This window comes from Eriocheir sinensis, chromosome 27, assembly GCF_024679095.1.
Source record: "Eriocheir sinensis breed Jianghai 21 chromosome 27, ASM2467909v1, whole genome shotgun sequence".
NCBI classification, from domain to species: Eukaryota; Metazoa; Arthropoda; class Malacostraca; order Decapoda; family Varunidae; genus Eriocheir; species Eriocheir sinensis.
In genome coordinates this window covers 1,797,183-1,817,239 of record NC_066535.1, presented here as the reverse complement: position 1 = coordinate 1,817,239, position 20,057 = coordinate 1,797,183, and the positions used below count along the sequence as shown (strand labels likewise).

Genomic DNA, 20,057 nt, shown 5'->3' with positions numbered 1-20,057 from the left:
CTTTACGTGCTTCTGCTCTTGCACTATACTAATACTCGTTTATCTTTTTAAGTGGAGTACGGAGCCCCTTATTAGAGTCCTGAAATTAAACGAATAACACCAACTTTATTATATAATACTTCCTCCTTCTAATCGTCTCCTTCACCACGTTTTCTTTCGGCGTCCACGACCAGCTACCCGTTTTCTGTGAGCGGTGGGGCCGCGCACTTTACTAATATGCGAATTTATTCTTCCGTTCGAGAGTGCTGCGGGACGTTTCTTTTATTCCGGGTGATGAATCTCGCGCGGGCCAGACGTGTGGTCCCAGGTGGGGGTAACGATGTGTGTGTGTGTGTGTGTGTGTGTGTGTGTATGCAAAACAGAAGCATTACGAGGATAGAGAATGAAATACAAGGTGCCTATGCAAATCCGTGGATCGGAAAAGGATTACTATGTTTGAGTAAGCTCGCATCTCCCTGGTTTCATTATGCATGCGATCTAAAAGCAAACTCTAGTCACTGATATATATTTTTTTATTAATTTCATAATCAAAAACAAGTGAGAGAGAGAGAGAGAGAGAGAGAGAGAGGGGTGGGGGGATAGTTGTAGTATTTGAAGCATTATCATTATTAGCGGTAGTATTTGTGATAATAACAATAAGAGTAGTAGTAGTAGTAATAGACAGTAGTAGTAGTGGTAGTAGTAGTAGTAGTAGTAGTAGTAGTAATTGAGACATTTGAAGAGAAAGGAACGAGTATCCGAGACATACGCCAGAAACAAAAATAGCGACAGTACAGTGACGGGCAGAAGGAGCAGGATGGTGCGACAGGTGGAGGGAGCGAGGGCATCCAGGCGGCCTCTCACGCCGCCCCCTCCCTCGAGAGTCCTCCCATTTCTGTTCCAGCCCGCCCCAGCCAGAGCCCCAGCCCACGCCAGCCCAGTCTCAGTCCCAACCCCGCCCGCCCTGACGCAATGCGGACATTTTATTCATTCTCCTTTTTTCCTCAGATAACATTGCCAATTTGAATATTTAATTTTGCAGATACAGGAGGAACGACATCACAGAATAATGAGAGGCGAAAGGTGTGTTTGGCGGTGGTGGTGGTGGTGGTGGTGTGGGTTGTGATGGTGGGGGCGGGGAGAAAGAATGAAATACAGATTGAGAGAGGAGAGGAGAGAGAGAGAGAGAGAGACGGGTTTTCATGATTGTTTTGAACGTATAATATTGTTTTGCTCTCTCTCTCTCTCTCTCTCTCTCTCTCTCTCTCTCTCTCTCTCTCTCTCTCTCTCTCTCTCTCTCTCTCTCTCTCTCTCTCTCTCTCTCTCTCTCTCATGCTAACAGTTTTCATGCAGGCCGTTGGGTTTACGAGCAGCAACGAAGCTCAAGCAACAGCCCTCGCCTTAAACTGAGATACGGAAATTGCTCTCTTATACCCGAATTTCGCAGTAATAATTGAACGCCTCGTCATAAGCGCTGCAGTTATCTTATTTTAGTGTTATCGTCTTTTAACAATACCCTCATTGTAGCCCAGCCGAGCAAGGCCTTCATCCCCGCGTGCTGGCCGAATGAAAGAGAAGAGAGGCAGTCATTGTTCATGTTCGGCCTCGGTATTAAGTTCTCAAAGCTGATCACAATGCACTATTTCAACTTTATCTCATTTACTGGACGTTCCTTGGGGCTTTATTCTGGACTTTCGATCTACTGGAAGGTTGCTTTGTGGGAGGTATCGCTCTCTGGTAATAATGTATTAGTGCTCACCTCCCAAGAAAGTGATTGTGCTATCTTAGGTGTCAGGACTCTCTTTCATCAAAACAGAACAACGTTATCCTAAAACTGGTAGCACTGTCCATGTAGAAACAATAATTCTCCGTTGTGTGATAGTTAGCACGCCTAGCTGCGAATCCACGGGGCTGGGTTCGATCTTTGCTGTAGGACATATGGCGCGTGCAGCCCACCCGGCTGGTTATTTTCCCTTTCGGGTTGGACGATAAATTGGAATACAGAGAAATCTGGGAAAGGTAAACTGTGGTGGCCGAGATGTCACAGTACCCTCAAGGACCAAACCAGAAGCAACGCATAGCATGGCGCATGCCCCTAGCTTTACCTTTTCCTTTTTACTATGCAGATAACGGCCTGTGGAGTCTAAGGCTCTTCGTCTCATCAGCTCTCCTCCTCCTACTGATAGTCTTCTACCTTTTAAATTTCGCCGCGATGTTGCCTCTCTTTCTATCTACTACCGATATTTCCACGCTGACTGCTCTTCTGAACTTGCTAACTGCATGCCTCACCCCCCCTCCTGCGGCCCCGCTGCACACGACTTTCTACTCAAGCTCATCCCTATACTGTCCAAACCCCTTATGCAAGAGTTAACCAGCATCTTCACTCTTTCATCCCTCACGCTGGTTAACTCTGGAACAATCTTCCTTCTTCTGTATTTCCTCCTGCCTACGACTTGAACTCTTTCAAAAGGAGGGTATCAGGACACCTCTCCTCCCGAAATTGACCTTTCTTTCGGCCACCTCTTTTGATTCTTTTTTTGGGAGCAGCGTGTAGCGGGCTTTTTTTATTATTATTGTTTTCTCTTTTTTTGTGCCCTTGAGTTGTCTCCTTTGTTGTAAAAAAAAAATGCTCTCCTCTCTTTTCTCCTCTTAGGTTCATCCTGTAAATATCATTCCGGATACAATACATATACACCAAAATTAATAAAATTAATTTTGCTTTTCCTTTCCTTTCATTCCAAACGTTAATGCAAATTTCTTACTCCATAAACTGACTTCTCGTTGCTGATTCGCCCATGTTTGCCGGTGATCAGTAAAACGAGTATCATCGTCGGTGCGAGCGTCGCCAGGTCTGCCTGCGGGCTATGATGTCGCTCTCGCGCGCACTCTCGTCACATTATGATATAAACTTCCGCGCGAGGGAGTTCCATTGTGCGCCGCTGCTGCAGACCTTCCCTTGCAAGTTAATCTCAAACATGCAGACGCTGTTAATTAAACGACGACAAAGTTTACAGATTTCCGAGCATAACGTTGTTCCGCGCCTCGCCGTCCGGGTGATGACTCGCGCTGCTCTCTCCCTCCAGCAGCGACCATGGCCAATTGAGCATTAGGACAGATTTTTTTTTTGTTGTTGTTGTTAAACGGTATTCCTGAACTTTTTTGCTAATCACATTCCAAATAGATGCCGGCTTATAAAAAAAAAAAATCACGGGAGAAGTACAGATCTTTGAAAACATTATGCTCTTTTATTAATGGTAAATTATATTTGTAAATCATCAAAACTTAATCATACTCCTGATTTTATTCTTCTTTTTCTACGTTTGGTTGTAATATTGCTTCGGTGTGTTCGGGAGTCCTTTGGGTCCATATCTGATGTCCTACTTTCCACCCCCGCAGGGCCGACCTGAATCCCTCAAGATGGCTGCCTGACCGCCGCCCCCGCCGTGGCCGCCCCCCGCCCCCCGACCCCGCCCCGCCCCGACCCCGTCATGCGGGTGGGCAGCAGAAGGGGCAAGAGGAGGGCGGTGTCTCTCCTGCTGGTGCTCCTGCTGGCCCACCTGCTCCTCTTCCTCCTCCTGCTCCTCCTCCTCCGCCCTGACCACCTGCCTCCTGCTGCCGCCACAGCTGGGGAGGCCGCCGCTGCCACCGCCCCCGCCCCCTCCGCCGCGCCCACCTCCACCAAACTCCTTGGTAAGCCCCTTTGAACCCCCCACCTCTCTCTCTCTCTCTCTCTCTCTCTCTCTCTCTCTCTCTCTCTCTCTCTTATCAACACTTCATTAGTTGCCGGTGTATTCCCTCAAGCCTGGACGCATGCACTTGTCATCCCTGTGTTCAAAACTGGTGATCCTAACAATGTTAATAATAATTACCGTCCCATCTCCCTTTTACCAATAATATCCAAGATTTTAGAGAAAATTGTATCAAACCAGCTGTTATTTTTTTTAGAAACCAATATTTTCTCTCTAAATACCAGCACGGATTCCGTCCTAATTTGTCGACCGAGTCTGCTCTCACGGTGGTAAATGACGCTATTTACAATAATATGGACAACAAGAAAATATCGCTGCTAACGTTATGCAACCTGTCTAAAGCTTTCAACAGTGTAAGACACAGTATCCTCCTGAGCAAGCGTGCCAAGCTCAACATCGAATCCCATTAGCTCAGCAGTTACCTTCATAACAGAACTCAGTCTATCAAACTCAAAACTTCTTGTTTTACGAAAATTCACGTTAGTTATGACGTCCCTCAAGGTTTCATCCTAGGACCAATTTTATTAACATATACGTCAATGACATGGCTGACTATATAACAGAGTGCACAATAGTCCAGTATGCTGATGACACGCAATTTCTACATTATGACACTCTACAGAATTTAGATATCATTATCAACGCAGCAGAAGCAACACTCTCTAAAGCTAAATAATATTTTCTCAGGAATGGTCTGCTCGTCAATCCAAGTAAAGCACAATGTATATTTATCGGCAACAGACAGTTGCTGCCCCACATTCCTGAGGACACTGTTCTCCGATTCTATGGCACCAGTATTCGTCCCAGCACTCATGTTAAAAACCTGGGCCTGTACATGGACCGCTACATAACCCTCGATATACACATATCGAGCTGGCTAAGAGAGTGACGGGGACACTAATATACATTGGTCGAGTATATAAGCATGAATTTTGACAAAAGCATCAGGAAAACTGTAGTACAGGCACTTGTGTTAAGCCTGATAAACTATTGTATTAGGATCTGGGGAACCACCAACACTACGCTTATGCACAAAATACAGAAACTTCAAAATTTTGCAGCCCGAGTGTCTATTGGCTGCATGAAAAAATATGACCACGTCTCCCCAGCTTTCAGAGAACTAAAATGGCTCAAAGTAAAACGAAAGCATTTTCTAGACATCATTACAGCCATGTACAAATCCTGAACAAAATGTTTCCTGCTTGGCTTTTGTCATTTCCCACCGTCCACAGTACAACAAACGGCGTAACAAGGCAGAAAAATAATCTGGTAGTGCCCGGGACAGAGACAAACTCTGGCGCCAGGGCCTTATTAGTATACGGGCCTAAAGTGTGGAACTCCCTCTCAGCCCACGTCACAATCGCCAGCACGCTTCCCTGTTTTAAAAGAAGTCACCAGACATATTCTAGATGCCCCCGACAGATAACTAATGCTGACATTTTAATATGTTTTTAGTATGTTGGCGAAACTACTGCCAATGCTTCACTACTTTTGTTATACTAAAGTCACTTTCTATGTATGGCTTCCGGCTCACTCTGTACACACGCCCGATTTTTTTATTTTTTTATCAAAGTTTAGATTTTATTGGCATGTTTTACACTTTTTAAGTCTGTTTTATTTTTTTTATCAAAGTTTAGATTTTATTGGCATGTTTTACACTTTTTATGTCTGTTTTATTTTTTTTATCTAAGTTTAGATTTTATTGGCATGTTTTACACTCACTTTTTATGTTTGTTTAATTTTTTTATCAGTCTACATTTTATTGGCATGTTTTACCCTCACTTTCTATGTATGTCTTATTTCTTTTATCAAAAGTTAGGTCTTATAAGCATGCTTTGCAATCACTTTTTTTATATGTTTTATTTTTATCAAAGGTTAGGCTTATAAGCATCTTTTACACTTACTTTTTAGGTTAGTTTTATTTTTTATTAAGGTTAGGTCTTATAGGCTTTTTCTAGTCTTTTTCTATGCCCATTCTAATTTTATCAAAGACTCTTATATAGGCAATATTTTATTTATTTTAGGTATATTGACGTCATGAGAATTACCTTTTATAATTTCATTACCATTTTTTTAACAATTCTCTTCATTCATGTTTTAAGATATGCTATTCAAGACGTTTTATATTATACTGAAAGATGACTTGTAGACAAATGTCTATTTCCTTGATGTGTAATAACCACTACCCTGTGGAAATAAACGAATTTGAATCTGAATTTGAACACTCTCTCTCTCTCTCTCTCTCTCTCTCTCTCTCTCTCTCTCTCTCTCTCTCTCTCTCTCTCTCTCTCTCTCTCTCTCTCTCTCTCTCTCTCTCTCTCTCTCTCTCTCTCTCTCTCTCTCTCTCTCTCTCTCTCTCTCTCTCTCTCTCTCTCTCTCTCTCTCTCTCTCTCTCTCTCTCTCTCTCTCTCTCTCTCTCTCTCTCTCTCTCTCTCTCTCTCTCTCTCTCTCTCTCTCTCTCTCTCTCTCTCTCTCTCTCTCTCTCTCTCTCTCTCTCTCTCTCTCTCTCTCTCTCTCTCTCTCTCTCTCTCTCTCTCTCTCTCTCTCTCTCTCTCTCTCTCTCTCTCTCTCTCTCTCTCTCTCTCTCTCTCTCTCTCTCTCTCTCTCTCTTGTTGTCGTTTTTGTCCTTATTATTATTATCATTCTTCGCCTCCACCTCCTCATTCTTCCTTACAAGACAGACTGCAGGGTAGACTCATCTGTCTCCTCCATGTCTCTCCTCCTTGATCCTCGCTCCTTCCCTCCCTCACTTCATCTCTTCTCACATCACCAGAATGCTTTTCTTCCTCCTCCTCCTCCCTCTTCTCGTATACCTTCTCTATCTCCTTTCCCCCCCAAGCTTCCTCCATCCCTCTCTCCGCTCGTTTCCGCTCCATCCTTTTTTCCCGCCTTATCTCTCTCTCTTTCATCAGCAAAACTGTATAGAGGACCGCCTCCCCCTATCCTCTACACCCACCCTTACGCCGTCTTCACTAGCTTCCCTTTCCTCCCTTCTTCCCTTCTCCATAGCTCCCCCACCTCCTCTATCCTCTACACCCATCCTTACGTCCTCCTCTCTGGCTCCCCTCTCCTTCCTTCTTCCAGTATCCAAAGAGCCCAACCTTCTCTACCCTCTGCAGTATGTACACCCTTCCTTACATTACCCTCATCGGCTTCCCTTTCCTCCCTTCTTCCCTTCCCCTGTCTCTCATTATCACCATTATCACCCTCTCGTTATTTTTAGGAACATCATTAATTTACTTTTTGTTGTTTTTACTCATTCATTACCTCTTTTAGCGAGCAGTCCGCTTATTTTCCCTTTATTTTTTCCTTCTTTCCTCTCATTATACATCCCCTCCCCCTCCTTCCTCCCTCCTCTCTCTTGTCTTGCTTTCCTCCGCCCTTCCCGTTGTCTCCCTCCTCCAGAGTTATGTAATCACGCAGGCCAATCTATCACGCCGAGCAGTTTATTGCAAAATTAATTAGTAAAAAGTTCCTCGCCTAAGTACCTCGCTCTCGCAGCCTTGCCAATAAAGCGTTTTCCCTAAAGGTTACAAAGGACGGTACTTAGTATACGGAGGGTGAAGGGGCGCCTCTGCTTCCCTTCCTTTAGTTCCTCCTGCTGTTGTTCTTTTTCCTCCTTATCTTCAGTCTCCTCTTCCTCCCCCTTTTCCTTGCCCTCTCCTTCCTCCTCTGCCTACATTCATTCTATTCCCTTTCCTCTTCTACCATACCCCATACTCCTTCTCCTTCTTCTTCCTCCTCCGCCTCCTCCTTCTCCTGCTCTTCCTCTTCCTCTTTATTCTCATTCTTCCCCTCCTTCTGCTCCACCTTCTCTCCTTCCTCTTATGCCCTATTTCCCTCCTTCTATTCCTCTTCGTTCATGTCTTCATTTTCCTTCTCCTCCCCTCTTCCTCTTCTTCCTCCTTCCTTTCTTTACTCCTACGTCCTATTTCCCTCCTCCTCATCCCCTTCTTCTTCTTCCATATTACCAGTTTCCTTCTCTTCCTCCTCCTCCTTCTTCTCTCCATCATCCTACTACTTCACTCCCTTCTCCGCTTCCCTTTCCCACTCTTCCATATCCTTATTCTCCTATTCCTCCTCTTTCTTCTCCTCCTCCTCGTTTTCCTTTCATCTACTCCCTATCTCACTCCTCCTCCTCCTAAAGAGAGCCAGACTGGGGCAATACTCGTTATCAGGGTCGTATCTACGTTTATTGACCTCTTCATGCAGGGAGGGGCCAGGGATAACTTTCGTGGACTGGTTAGCGGTGTGTGACGCAGCGTGACGCGGCGTGACGTATAGGAAGACGTAGTGTAGTGAGAAGTGTGAAGTAGTGCATGGAGAGCAGTTGGGGACAAAAGAGTGGATGTGTTTGAGTTAGTTGCTGTCTAGTTATCTCTTTGTTTGAATTTGCTGTCTTCTGTTTGTTTGTTTGTTTTTGTTTGTTTGGCTAAAGTCGTTGCTATCTCCTTATTGCTTCATGTTAGCTTGTATATTTGCCTTTCGTTTTCATTAGTTTTCTACACGCTTGATGGGTTTTTTTTCTTTCTCACAACGTTTCTGTCGCATTGTATTGGATGCTCTGAGACTTTCTAATTTTATTCTAATTCGCTTTGGTGTTCGTTCACGTCATCTTTTATTCACATTTTTGTTTCTAATCTTCAACTCAGATGGAAGGGGACAGAGGTAGACAGATAGAGACACAGAGAAAGAGAGAAAGAGAAAGTTAAAAGGACCGAAAGAAAGATAATACAGGCAGAACGCAAGGGCGCGGACACACACACACACACACACACACACACACACACACACACACACACACACACACACACACCAACCCCCCCCCCCCCCTTACTCACCCACCCACCCCCAAACACACAGAACCCCCCGACCCCCCCTACTAACCCCCCCCCCCACACACACACACAGACCCCCCCCCCCGACCCCCCGTACTTCCCCCCCCCCAAACTCACATGGGACGAAAGAGAGCATCGCCACCCTTCACTTTAAGTTTTCCTCAAGTCGGGGCAACAAATCCGGCCGATCCTGCAGATGATCCCCGATAGTTGGACTGTTGGGGCGAGATTTACGAGTTGGCGAGGGAGCCGTAAAGGGAAGGTTAATCTTTTGCCGCCCTCTTTATGTCGCTTGACGAAAAGACGACGTGACTCCACTCTCCCCGCCCCCCCAAAGGAGAGTCTAAATACACTTCGCTCTTGTGCTCCTGTCTCTCGCAGCCGCCGGGTCCATATGTTTCCTCTTTACCTCCACCTGTCCCGCCTCATCCCCGCCCTCCGTTTGTATTCTGCTCCTCCTCCTCCTCCTCCTCCTCCTCCTCCTCCTTCTCCTCCTTCACCTCCTCGTCTTTTTATCCCTGCCTTCTTCCTTTCCTTTTTTTCATTTTTCCTCCTTATTCTTCTCTCTGTCTCGTCTCCTTTTTCTTCTTTTCCTTTTTTTCATTTCTTCTCCTCCTTATTCTTCTCTCTGTCTCATCTCTTTCTTCTTCATCCTGCATTCTTCTTTTCCTTTTTCATTTCTCTTCCTCCTTATTCTTCTCTCTGTCTCGTCTCCTTTTTCTTCTATATCCTGCATTCTTCTTTTCCTTTTTCATTTCTCTTCCTTATTCTTCTCTCTCTGTCTCGTCTCTTTCTTCTTTAACCTGCATTCTTCTTTTCCTTTTTCATTTCTCTTCCTTATTCTTCTCTCTGTCTCGTCTCCTCTTTCTTCTTCATCCTGCATTCTTCTTTTCCTTTTTCATTTCTCTTCCTTATTCTTCTCTCTCTATCTCGTCTCTTTCTTCTTCATCCTGCATTCTTCTTTTCCTTTTTCATTTCTTCTTCTTATTCTCCTCTCCGTCTCTCCTTCTCTTCCTTCTTTACCCTGCATATTTCGTTCCCTATTTCCATATCTTCTCCTTATTCTTCTCTCTGTTTCGTCTCCTCTTTCTTTTTTTTCCTGCATTCTTCTTTTTCCTTTTTCAATTTCTTCTCCTTCTTAGTCTTCTCTCTGTCTTCCCTCTTCCTCTTCCTTCTTCACCCAGCATGCTTCCTTTCCATTTTTGCACTTTCTCTTTCCCTCTTTATTCTTCTCACTATCTTCCTTCCTCTTCCTCCTTTACCCTGCATGCACGCTTTCTTTTCTTTTTTTTCATCTTTTCTTCTCCTTCATATTATTCTTTCTGTCTTCCCTATTCCTCTTTCCTCTTCCCCGTACATGCCTCCTTTACTATTTTTTCACTTCCTACCTTCCTTATTCTTCTCACTGTCTTCCCTTCTCTTCTTTCTCCGCCTTTCCTTGTTCTTCTCCATTTTCACTACCTTCTCCTTCCCAGTCTCTTATGTATCTATTTATCTCCGCCCTCTCTTAGCTCATCAACAGTTATCTCCTTCCCAGCAAACCTTCGCTACTTCCTATCAACCTCCTCGTCTACTTTTCCTCCTCCACGTGCTATCTATCCCACATTCCTCTCCTCCTCAACCCTTCCCTTACGTCCTTTTATACACACGTCTTCTCCTCCTCCGTATCCCGTCTCCGCCTCGTCCCTCATCGCGTGCCTATCGACCGCTAAGTTCCTCCTTCCGAAAAATTATGTAAGACGTTATATTAGCCCCATTTAATTCCATCCTCAGGTCCCATCCCCCCCCCCCTCTCTCTCTCTCTCTCTCTCTCTCTCTCTCTCTCTCTCTCTCTCTCTCTCTCTCTCTCTCTCTCTCTCTCTCTCTCTCTCTCTCTCTCTCTCTCTCTCTCTCTCTCTCTCTCTCTCTCTCTCTCTCTCTCTCTCTCTCTCTCTCTCTCTCTCTCTCTCTCTCTCTCTCTCTCTCTCTCTCTCTCTCTCTCTCTCATTTTTCACTACCTCCTTCAATAACACACACACACACACACACACACACACACACAGAGAGAGAGAGAGAGAGAGATTAAAACGCAGAATTAAAATAAAACACTCTTAAGATGATTGGCTTTGAAAATTTTCCTAAGAATTAAGTTAAGGCGATTCCAAGTCGAGTTCTCACAACGAGTCACCAGTTTCGTAATCATTTCCGCGGCCGTGAGTCCCTTCTCGTAGGTAATCAACCGTTAGTCATTGGGCGACGCTGGCCTCGTGTAAAGCCGTGGCCCCGCTCCAATAATTTTCATATAAATAATTTTCATTGGTACCATTTTTTTTGGGGGGGAAGAGCATTCATCTGTAGCGCGTCCCTCACCCAAGCCACGTCACCGTCTTGCCTTACGCATCTGCTTTTTCTGCTTTTTCATTATTTATTTTCTCTATAAATAGGTGGTTACTGTTATTATATTAGAAGGTGAATATATCTCCCCCGTTTCATGCCCACTCTTTCAAACGAGCTCTCCGTTCTCTTGTTTTATAAAGAAAGGATAATTCATTTCTGGAGTGTTTTGAAATTTTGTTCTACCTCGTTTACGGCCTTTACTGTTCTTAACACCACTTTGATCTTGTAGGATCCAGAATGATCATTTTAATGTTTTATATAGTCCGCACTCCGCCTTTTTTATGATGTCAGACACTTGAAATTAACTTTTTTCCTCCCCATCATTCTGAATTTTTATTATTTTATTTTTACAGGACAAGAGTTTGTAGATCGTCCCCTACGTCCTCCCGCCTGTCTCGTTATCCTCCTTCTGACAGCAACACCGCTTCCCGCTCTGTCATTTTCCTCCTTCCAAGACCTTCTCCTTCTCTTCCTCCTCCTTCCTTTTCTCCTTTCCCTCTCCTCCCTACTCCAGCTCTCCGTGAACCCAGCGTTGGCTTCATCAAACCAAAACCTCGTATTGCATATCAAACGGGCCATCAACTACTATATTATAATGCAAGCGTGAATATATGAACCTAGTCATATTTTTAGTGACTTATTTGTTGTATATACCTTGGCTCGCCTTGATTATGTGTGACGCTGACGGAACGGAAGAATGAAAAAGATACATTATTTTCTTAAAGATCAGGAAGCGGTATTTTGTAGTACGTAATTTCCTTGACTGAACCTTCCTCTGACGGCGGACCTTCTGTTCCATCCTCGTAGCCAAGGTCAGTGGTATATTTGCTGCAGTGACCTTGTTCTCTTTGCTTCCTCTCGGTCATCGGAAAAAAAAAGAGAGAAATTCCTTACATGCAGTTTCTCTCTCTCTCTCTCTCTCTCTCTCTCTCTCTCTCTCTCTCTCTCTCTCTCTCTCTCTCTCTCTCTCTCTCTCTCTCTCTCTCTCTCTCTCTCTCTCTCTCTCTCTCTCTCTCTCTCTCTCTCTCTCTCTCTCTCTCTCTCTCTCTCTCTCTCTCAAAAGAGAGAGAGAGAGAGAGAGAGAGAGAGAGAGAGAGAGAGAGCAGGGGGGGGGGTTGTAGCTCTATGGTCGTAAAATCCTGACTTTTCACCGGAATCATGAAACACCTTCAGGATCTCTCCCCTCTGAAGGACACACTCGCTCCCTTCTGCTGAATGAATGCCAGGGACGTGCTCGTGTCTGGAGGAGGAGGATAGCATACTCGTCCTCGTCCTTGCTCTCACACTCGACTCAGCAGCACCATTAGTCAGCCTCTCAGTCACTCCCTCTCTCAGCCACTCGTGCGACGCCAATCCTCCTCGCCGGCTAGAGGTGTGACAGAGCTGCATATGACGACTCCTTGCCTCGTGGCTGTTCGGCAGGGGAGTGCACGATGCCTCTGAAGGGAGTACGTGAACAGCCTTTAGGTCGTGATAGTGTCTTAGTCGCTACACATATCATCTTAGAGCATGTATGGACATTTTTTCGGCAATATCCCAAAAAAATATTGCATGTGGTCTTTTTTCATATAACTCGTGTTGTGTCTTGTCTACTTGTCTCCAGAAATAACCTAAAAATATTATAATAAATTAAAAAGATGAATTACAGGTAATGTCTTAAGACCGTTGACACCCTCTCCGTCTCCCATGTCAAACATGACAAAGGCAGGTAATGAAACTTTTCTTCATTTGGTTCATAAAAGAAAAAAAGAAGACGGTCGTATAGCTGAAGAGAACACATAAATTCCGCCTCTCTGAGTTTCTTAATCATGAACATCCAGTATTATCATCGGTATTTGCACTCTGCTCCCTTCAGGGATATCTTACTTAAGATCAGCTTTTATTTCATATTCATTGGCGCATTACCTGAGCCATGTCAGTTTTAATTCTAAATGAATTTGCAAAGCTTGGCGTGAAATGCTTATTAGATTTAGCGATGCAAAAGTTTGAGCTGTATATATTTGTCCATCTCGCTTCATCAAGCTTTCGCCTCGCGTCACCGTGCCACCCTCAGGCACCACCACAACTCCTAATTAAAAGTCGTCAGCAATGTCGTTTGAATGTCTTGCTCAATATCCGTATTTGCTTTTCGTTGTACCTCAGCCATCTGTTCACACGTATGGTTCAATAACTATAAGGCAAAAGCGTGTAGCCATTATATTGTTATCCAGTGCCGAAAGATATCGGTTTTCTGTGTTCAGTTCTGCCAAACTAAAACGTACAAATTCATATGTGAGTCTAATTTTAAGCACACACACACATATTGCCGCAGGATAGTTCGAATCCCACCAACGCCCAGTATTAACCTCGCACAGATGAATAATAATTCGAACCCCAAGAAATTTAATTTTCCGTACTCCCGCCGTATAGGAAACCATTCGTGGCTGATAAGAATTTAATTTCATGGAAGTCTTCTTTAAGATACTTTGAGGTTCAGTGAGGCGTCCTTATGTGCGTCTGATTGAGGGAGGGGCGCGGGTACTCTCGTCATTACGGAGGGAATCCATCTGAGAAAATTACGTAAGGGAAGCCGTGTTGTTATGTCTGGAGTCTCTCTCTCTCTCTCTCTCTCTCTCTCTCTCTGGCAAAGTGATTGAGGATAACGAGATCACAAGGATGGTCAGTCCCTTCCCACCCTATTTTCCGGCCCACCCCCATCCACTTGCTCCCCCCCCTTCTCCACCCCCATCCATCCCACCCACTTATATATCTACTCTCCTCTCCCACGCCCACACTCTTCTTGGCCCACCTCCTTCCCTATCAAAACATGTAGAATCTCCTCCCGCTCGCCCTTGCCGCCCTCTTGTCCACTCCTTGCAGCCCATTGACCCTCACCTCCTCCCTGTTATTCCATCTTCCTCCCCATTCACTCTCCCGCCCATTTCCAGACCCTCCATATGCTGTGGTGTGTCTGTTCCCCGTCCGTCTCTGTTCTTCCCGCTCCCTTCTCCCTCCTCATGCCCTCCCCGCCCCTTCCCTCCCGGCGATGGTATAGGGAATCAGGATATGCCTCGCCGCCCAACCAAATTCCCCTTTTTTTTTATATTCACTACGTATTTTTCCCTTGTATATGTCTCCTCCTCTGCCATGTCTGTCCCCTATGTGTGTGTGTGTGTGTGTGTGTGTGTGTGTGTGTGTGTGTGTTCCATATTTTTACTGTCTTGTTTTATCACACTCACTTATTATTACTTTTTTTTTTTTATATATAATCTGCCTGACGTCCAAAGTTTGAGAAGATACTTTTGTGACATTTTGTTCCTGTCCATCTCTTCTTTTTTCTTTTATCTCGTTTCGCAGTGACCTATAGACACACGCCACTCTACCTGCCACATCGTATCATTGTCTGCCCACCAGTTTTTGTTTGATGTGCGTCTCTCTCTCTCTCTCTCTCTCTCTCTCTCTCTCTCTCTCTCTCTCTCTCTCTCTCTCTCTCTCTCTCTCTCTCTCTCTCTCTCTCTCTCTCTCTCTCTCTCTCTCTCTCTCTCTCTCTCTCTCTCTCTCTCTCTCTCTCTCTCTCTCTCTCTCTCTCTCTCTCTCTCTCTCTCTCTCTCTCTCTCTCTCTCTCTCTCTCTCTCTCTCTCTCTCTCTCTCTCTCTCTCTCTCTCTCTCTCTCTCTCTCTCTCTCTCTCTCTCTCTCTCTCTCTCTCTCTCTCTCTCTCTCTCTCTCTCTCTCTCTCTCTCTCTCTCTCTCTCTCCAGCAAGACTATTATTTTGGGAATTCAGTGTTGGAGTCTGTATAAAGAGAAATAGTGTCCTTATACCATGAGAGCGCACGTAATATTGCCTTTTTATCGCCTCCTTACGAATTATTTTCCTACGGTATATGATTAGTTTCCGTTTATAGGTTGTGATGTCGGGGATGTTTAAAATGTTTTGCCACACTATTACTATTGGTTAATGAAATCTATATATACCACTATCACTGTGTCGGGAGTTTTATGATTGCAGTTGTATTAGTGCAAATATAATCTCATTTCTTGCGTTGGCATAGAATTTGCTTTCATTTGAGTGCGATTTCCTCATCATGCCAAAGCTCACCACATTTACGGGCGAAGCTTCATCAATGACAGTTCACAGAAAGCTGAGGGCAAGAGTTCTGAGGAATATTCATTACTGTATAATAAAATCGTAAGAACGGTATCTTCTTACATATATTATTTTTACGACTATCATCAATTAATTTCCTTAGGTAATATGTGTTATGAATAATATATGTAGGTGTGTGTGTGGTGTGTGTGTGTGTGTGTGTGTGTGTGTGTGTTCATGCCTTTTAACCTTATACAAAATCCTTTACACTCTTCTACTGTAACCCTTGACCACCTATTAGTCGACACGTGACCTATTCCCGTGGCGAGGCACCTCCAGATCTACATACCTCGTGATGTGTGACTTAAAGAAGCAGTGACCTCCGTAAAATACTGTTGGTTATTTTTCATTTTTTTTCTCACTGTTCATCCATCAATCTATTTCTCTATATTTATCTCTTCCCTTTCTCCCCGCCAGCACGTTCATCCACTGGCAACACTTGATTCCCTACTCCTACCCCACTTTTTATACTCTTCGTCCTCCTCTTTCTCTTTTTCCTCCTCTCCCCCCGCCATTCAAGCCAATCAACACCTCTCGTTTTCCCACTCTTTCTTTTTTTCCCTCCACTCTTTCTGCTCCCCTTCTCCCTCCACCCCTCGCTTCCTCCTCGTAGGCCACTCAGCAATATATATCATCGGTAGGGGAGGGCAGATTACCTTGATTTATGGTGGATTACCTCAGGGATTTACGAGTTAAGTATCGCGATATTTTTAGCTCGGAGTGGAGGCAGACGGTCAGGTATGGAGAGGGTGGATTGTTGGTATGAAAAGCCGTTCTGCTCTATAGAAAAAAAAAAAATAGTTTGAAGGTCACAGTTCTTAAAATTATTTTCATTGGCTATTTTCTGTTTGTGAAGAGAGCAGAATGATGATCAGCCTAAGTTTTTGTCGTGGCTGTGTCTCTGTGGTTATCGTGCACATGACTGAAGCAGGAGTGAAACGCGTGTGGTTTGGTGGTTCGCGTGTGTTCGATCAATTCGGTGAAGCAGCAGAGCGAACCAAGTGAACATCCAGAATTGTTTGAAGCATTCGGTTTAGAGAGAAGCCAGAGCAGTGCTGGAGCACGAGAGTACAGGCACTGCTGCACACAGCCCGCCTCTCCCTCATCACCATACTATTGTAGCGCTGCTGCGGTATAAGTTTGCACACATTTTCTGCTTCAGCAAGTTTTTTTTTTTTCTGTGCCTAAACGAGGAAGGACAGAATTCAAAAGTAGTATCGGTTTCGCTGTTGATGTTGCTGTTGTTGTTTCTGCTCCTGCACCTTTTAATTCCGAGACACAGTACCGTAAGCTTTCTCAATCGCATTCGAAACAAATGGCATTTTTTTTTTTACTTTTTCCTCTACAATGTCCTGCCTCACTACAAATAGTTATCACTTCACCCAGACATCTCAAGTCATTCTTTTTCATACAGGCAACCCCAGAGCGCGGGCATCTCCGTGTGTCGGCGTGGGCACCGGCAAGACGTGGGCGTGGCAGCCTGTCTACACGGTGGTGGTGGACGCTGGGGACACGGCCACCCGAGCCCATGTGTTCTCCTTCCTCCGCTGCTGCCTAGGTGAGCGACCTCCGCACAGGTGTTTGGTGTGGCTGGAATGGGTGTGTGAGGCTGGTGGGTGTGCTAAGGTGTGTTCGTGTTCTAGTAGGTTAGCTTAGATAGTTTAGTTAATTTAGTTGCTTTGTTTCTGAAGGTTGGTATGAAATAAGGTTAGTTTCTGTCCTTTGGTTGCGTGTGTGTGTGTGTGTGTGTGTGTGTGTGTGTGTGTGTGTGTGTGTGTGTGTGTGTGTGTGTGTGTGTGTGTGTGTGTGTGTGTATTAATATCCCGTATACAGTCGCTGCTATAAGGGTTTATCATTAAAAAAACTTCAACGTGATCGATTTTCCTGGCAGCTCTCGTCCCGTCCTTTCCCTCCCCTTTAACCCTCCTTGCTTCCCTTCTTTAATGCATCTTTCACGCCTCCCTCCGTCCACTTGGCCCTCTTCCACTTCAGTCTCCCTTGCTCCTCTTCACTTCCTGCTGCCTCCCTTCTCCCCAAGGTGTTATTGCTTTCTTTTCTTCATTAGCGCTAGATTGGCGTCCCCGTCTAGTAATTATTTGTCGTTGGCCATCCTTGATTATCATAACGTCCTCCCATCCTCTCTAATCATCGGCCATTACCTCCATGTTATAAGCGAGGCGCTGGCGGGTTTTCCTCCTGCTCCCTCACACGTCGCGCCCCTCGCCCAGCCCTAACTTTCCGGGTGTTGACGCACAAAGTTTATCGCTGTGCTTTAACTCGACGAAGTTTACTGCAGGGTGTTTACACTAAAAAGTTTTTGCAGTGCTTTTAAGTTGCAAAATCAGTCAGTACCTTCTCCGACCTAGTTTACAGGAAAGTAATTAATGTGTTACATGAGTGGGGAGCCCTCCGTGCGTGTTCCCTTCCAATTAGAGGGTTCTTTTGTTTATTGTTTTTGTGTAGTGATTGAATAACGGCTCTTAATGAGGCTGTTTGGGTGCTTGTGTTGCTTGTGTAAGGGTTGTGGTGTTAGTTCTGCTTCATGGGGGTGGAGATTGTAATAAGGATGATTATGATACCTGTAAAAATTGTGTTGATAATCTTCATAAAAATAACGATGAAAAAATTATAATATGTAGGTAGGTGGGATTGCAACATGGACTGAGTACGGAACACTTTATTCCTGACTTGGATCTTAGTCACAATAATAATAATAATAATAATAATAATAATAATAATAATAATAATAATAATAATAATAATATATCAATGGTAAGGATAATAATGATAGTATTGGAAATCATAATGATCATAATAGTAATGTAGACAGTTTTCGACAAGTTAGGTAAAGGAGGAGGAAGGAAACAATGGTGTATTATATTTACAACTGTGTTTTCTTACTCCTCCTTTACCAATAAAAATAATAATAATAATAATAATAATAATAATAATAATAATAATAATAATAATAATAATAATAATAATAATAATAATAACAACAACAATATCAGCAATCATCCATCACTTTCTTCCCCCCTCTCTCCCGGCCCCAGACAACACTTTCCTGCTGCAGAAGGAACACTACTTTCAGGTGAACGACACGGTGCTCAGCTACGTCATGGCGCCACACCAGGTAAGTAAAGGGGGAGAGGTGCCAGGTGGTGGGGGTGGGGGTGATGATGTGGGTGGAGGTACTGGTGGGGATGGGGTGCTGGTGCTGGTAATACTTTGATTGCCGTGGTGTTGGCCAGTGTTAAGTGGTGTCAAGCTACGATGATCCTGAACGGTTGTGAAAATATGTGGCAGTGTTGCGAAAGGGTTGTACTTTTATTGTTTTTTGTATTGTTTGTTAGGGTCATGTTTTTTTTATGAGGATGGTTGTACAATTCATTAGATCACGTTGATTGTGTATGACGAAGAGTGTGTTTGTGAAGGCAATGGTGTAAGGTAATGCTCCAGTATTTGTTAAAGGGTCTATTTTTTCTTTGTTTATTTATAAGGTCATGTTGGTTGTGATTGAGGATGGTTATATGTGAGGGTACTGAGGTAAGGCAATGTAATAATGATTTGACTCGAGTATTACTCTTGTGTTGGAAATTGAATAGTGTTGATCAGACCGTCACAGTGGAAGGCTCTTAGTGGGAAGTAATTAAGGTGAGGTACTGCAAAAGTCTCTCATGAACTTTGCTGATATACCCGCAGAATGTGTACCTGACTGCCTGTGTGTATATAAGGAATGACAACAGCCTTTGTTTCTGCATGAATATTAGACAAGGCCGATCGTTGTTTGTTAATTAAGGGGAGCGGTGAAGCAGCGGCCTCTGTTTGTTGTGGCGGCGCGGCGGGAACATGACTCAGCCCCAACGTTTTATTTTTTATTTTTAAATTTTCATCATAGAGAGATTGTGGCCTACTTAATAATTCAAAGTGATTACCGTAAAGCTGCCTCGCACCTCATTAAGAGAAACTTATAAGGAATACGTAATAATATTGTCAACTTTTGTGTAAAAAAAGGATGCGTTAATCAACAGATTCATTGCCTTCACCAGAACACCCATTCACACGGAGCAATTAAGTGACAGGCCGGGGAGAGGGAAGGACAATGTAGAGTTCGTTAGGTCCGTCCTTGTACCGGAGCGTTGAAGTAGAAGGCGGTTGATGTTTATTAGTCGTACGTTTTCCTGATCTATTCTACAAGCGGTTGTGTACATCTGTGCTTAACCCTTTCAACTTTACTGAAAGAAAATACGGAGTAAGGTTTTAACATTTATATTATTTTTTATTGGAGTAAAAACAGAAAAATAGCATTACTGTTGTGACAATATAAATAGGCCTCCTACACCCCGATATAAAAGTTCTTTTGAAAATGATTACCTAAATTGTTTACCTTCTTATTGGATTTGGCAACTTAAACACTCGCTCTCATACCTCGGTAATGTAAAATGTTTAAACAATACTGCAGCTCCATAATAGAAAAAAAAATACGTAAATGCGAGTTAACCCAAAGACTTTTCTGGTTGGAGTTCAGCACACAAGTCCTTCCTTGTGTGTCGCAGAGGAACATTAGGTGGCTTAAAGAGGGATAGTCTCCTGTTCCTCCCCAGTCCCTCCAACGAACAGAACTCAAACTTTTATATGCCCTGAAAAAAATATTCACTCACCCTAACACTGGGAGATAAATTAAAAAGCTCAACCATAAATCCACAGCACACATTCATATCTTTGGGAAGGAATCATTATCGAGGTGCAGCGACAAGTTTGCTCACCCATCCTTCCTCCCACCAACCCCCTCCTGCCCTGCCAAAGTTTGCAGAGAGAGAGAGAGAGAGAGAGGGGAAAGGAGTGCTTAATCTTTTACCCGTGTTCATATGAGGTCGCTGTTCTTGGTCGCTGTTTTGTGGTTGTGGCTTAGAGCTTAAGACCGGATGCCCTAATCTCGCGCGGTGGCAATGGGATTCGAACCACCTCGCCCTATATCTCCACTTCCATA

General features: G+C 44.1%; 1 protein-coding gene across 2 annotated transcripts in view; it reads left to right on the top strand.

Annotated features, from left to right (window-relative positions):
• The first annotated feature begins 3,379 nt into the window (after positions 1-3,379).
• The window catches only part of LOC127003977 (uncharacterized), a 71,554-nt gene continuing 54,876 nt past the window's right edge, over positions 3,380-20,057 (top strand). Inside the window, exons 1-3 of one of the 2 annotated variants that reach the window (XM_050871057.1) lie at positions 3,380-3,669; positions 16,482-16,625; positions 18,121-18,200. In XM_050871057.1, the coding sequence (XP_050727014.1) occupies positions 3,468-3,669; positions 16,482-16,625; positions 18,121-18,200 (426 nt within the window). In that variant the 5' untranslated portion in view covers positions 3,380-3,467. Of the gene's footprint in view, positions 3,670-16,140; positions 16,200-16,481; positions 16,626-18,120; positions 18,201-20,057 lie in introns of those variants that run through there. The other variant, XM_050871058.1, reaches the window with a different exon arrangement.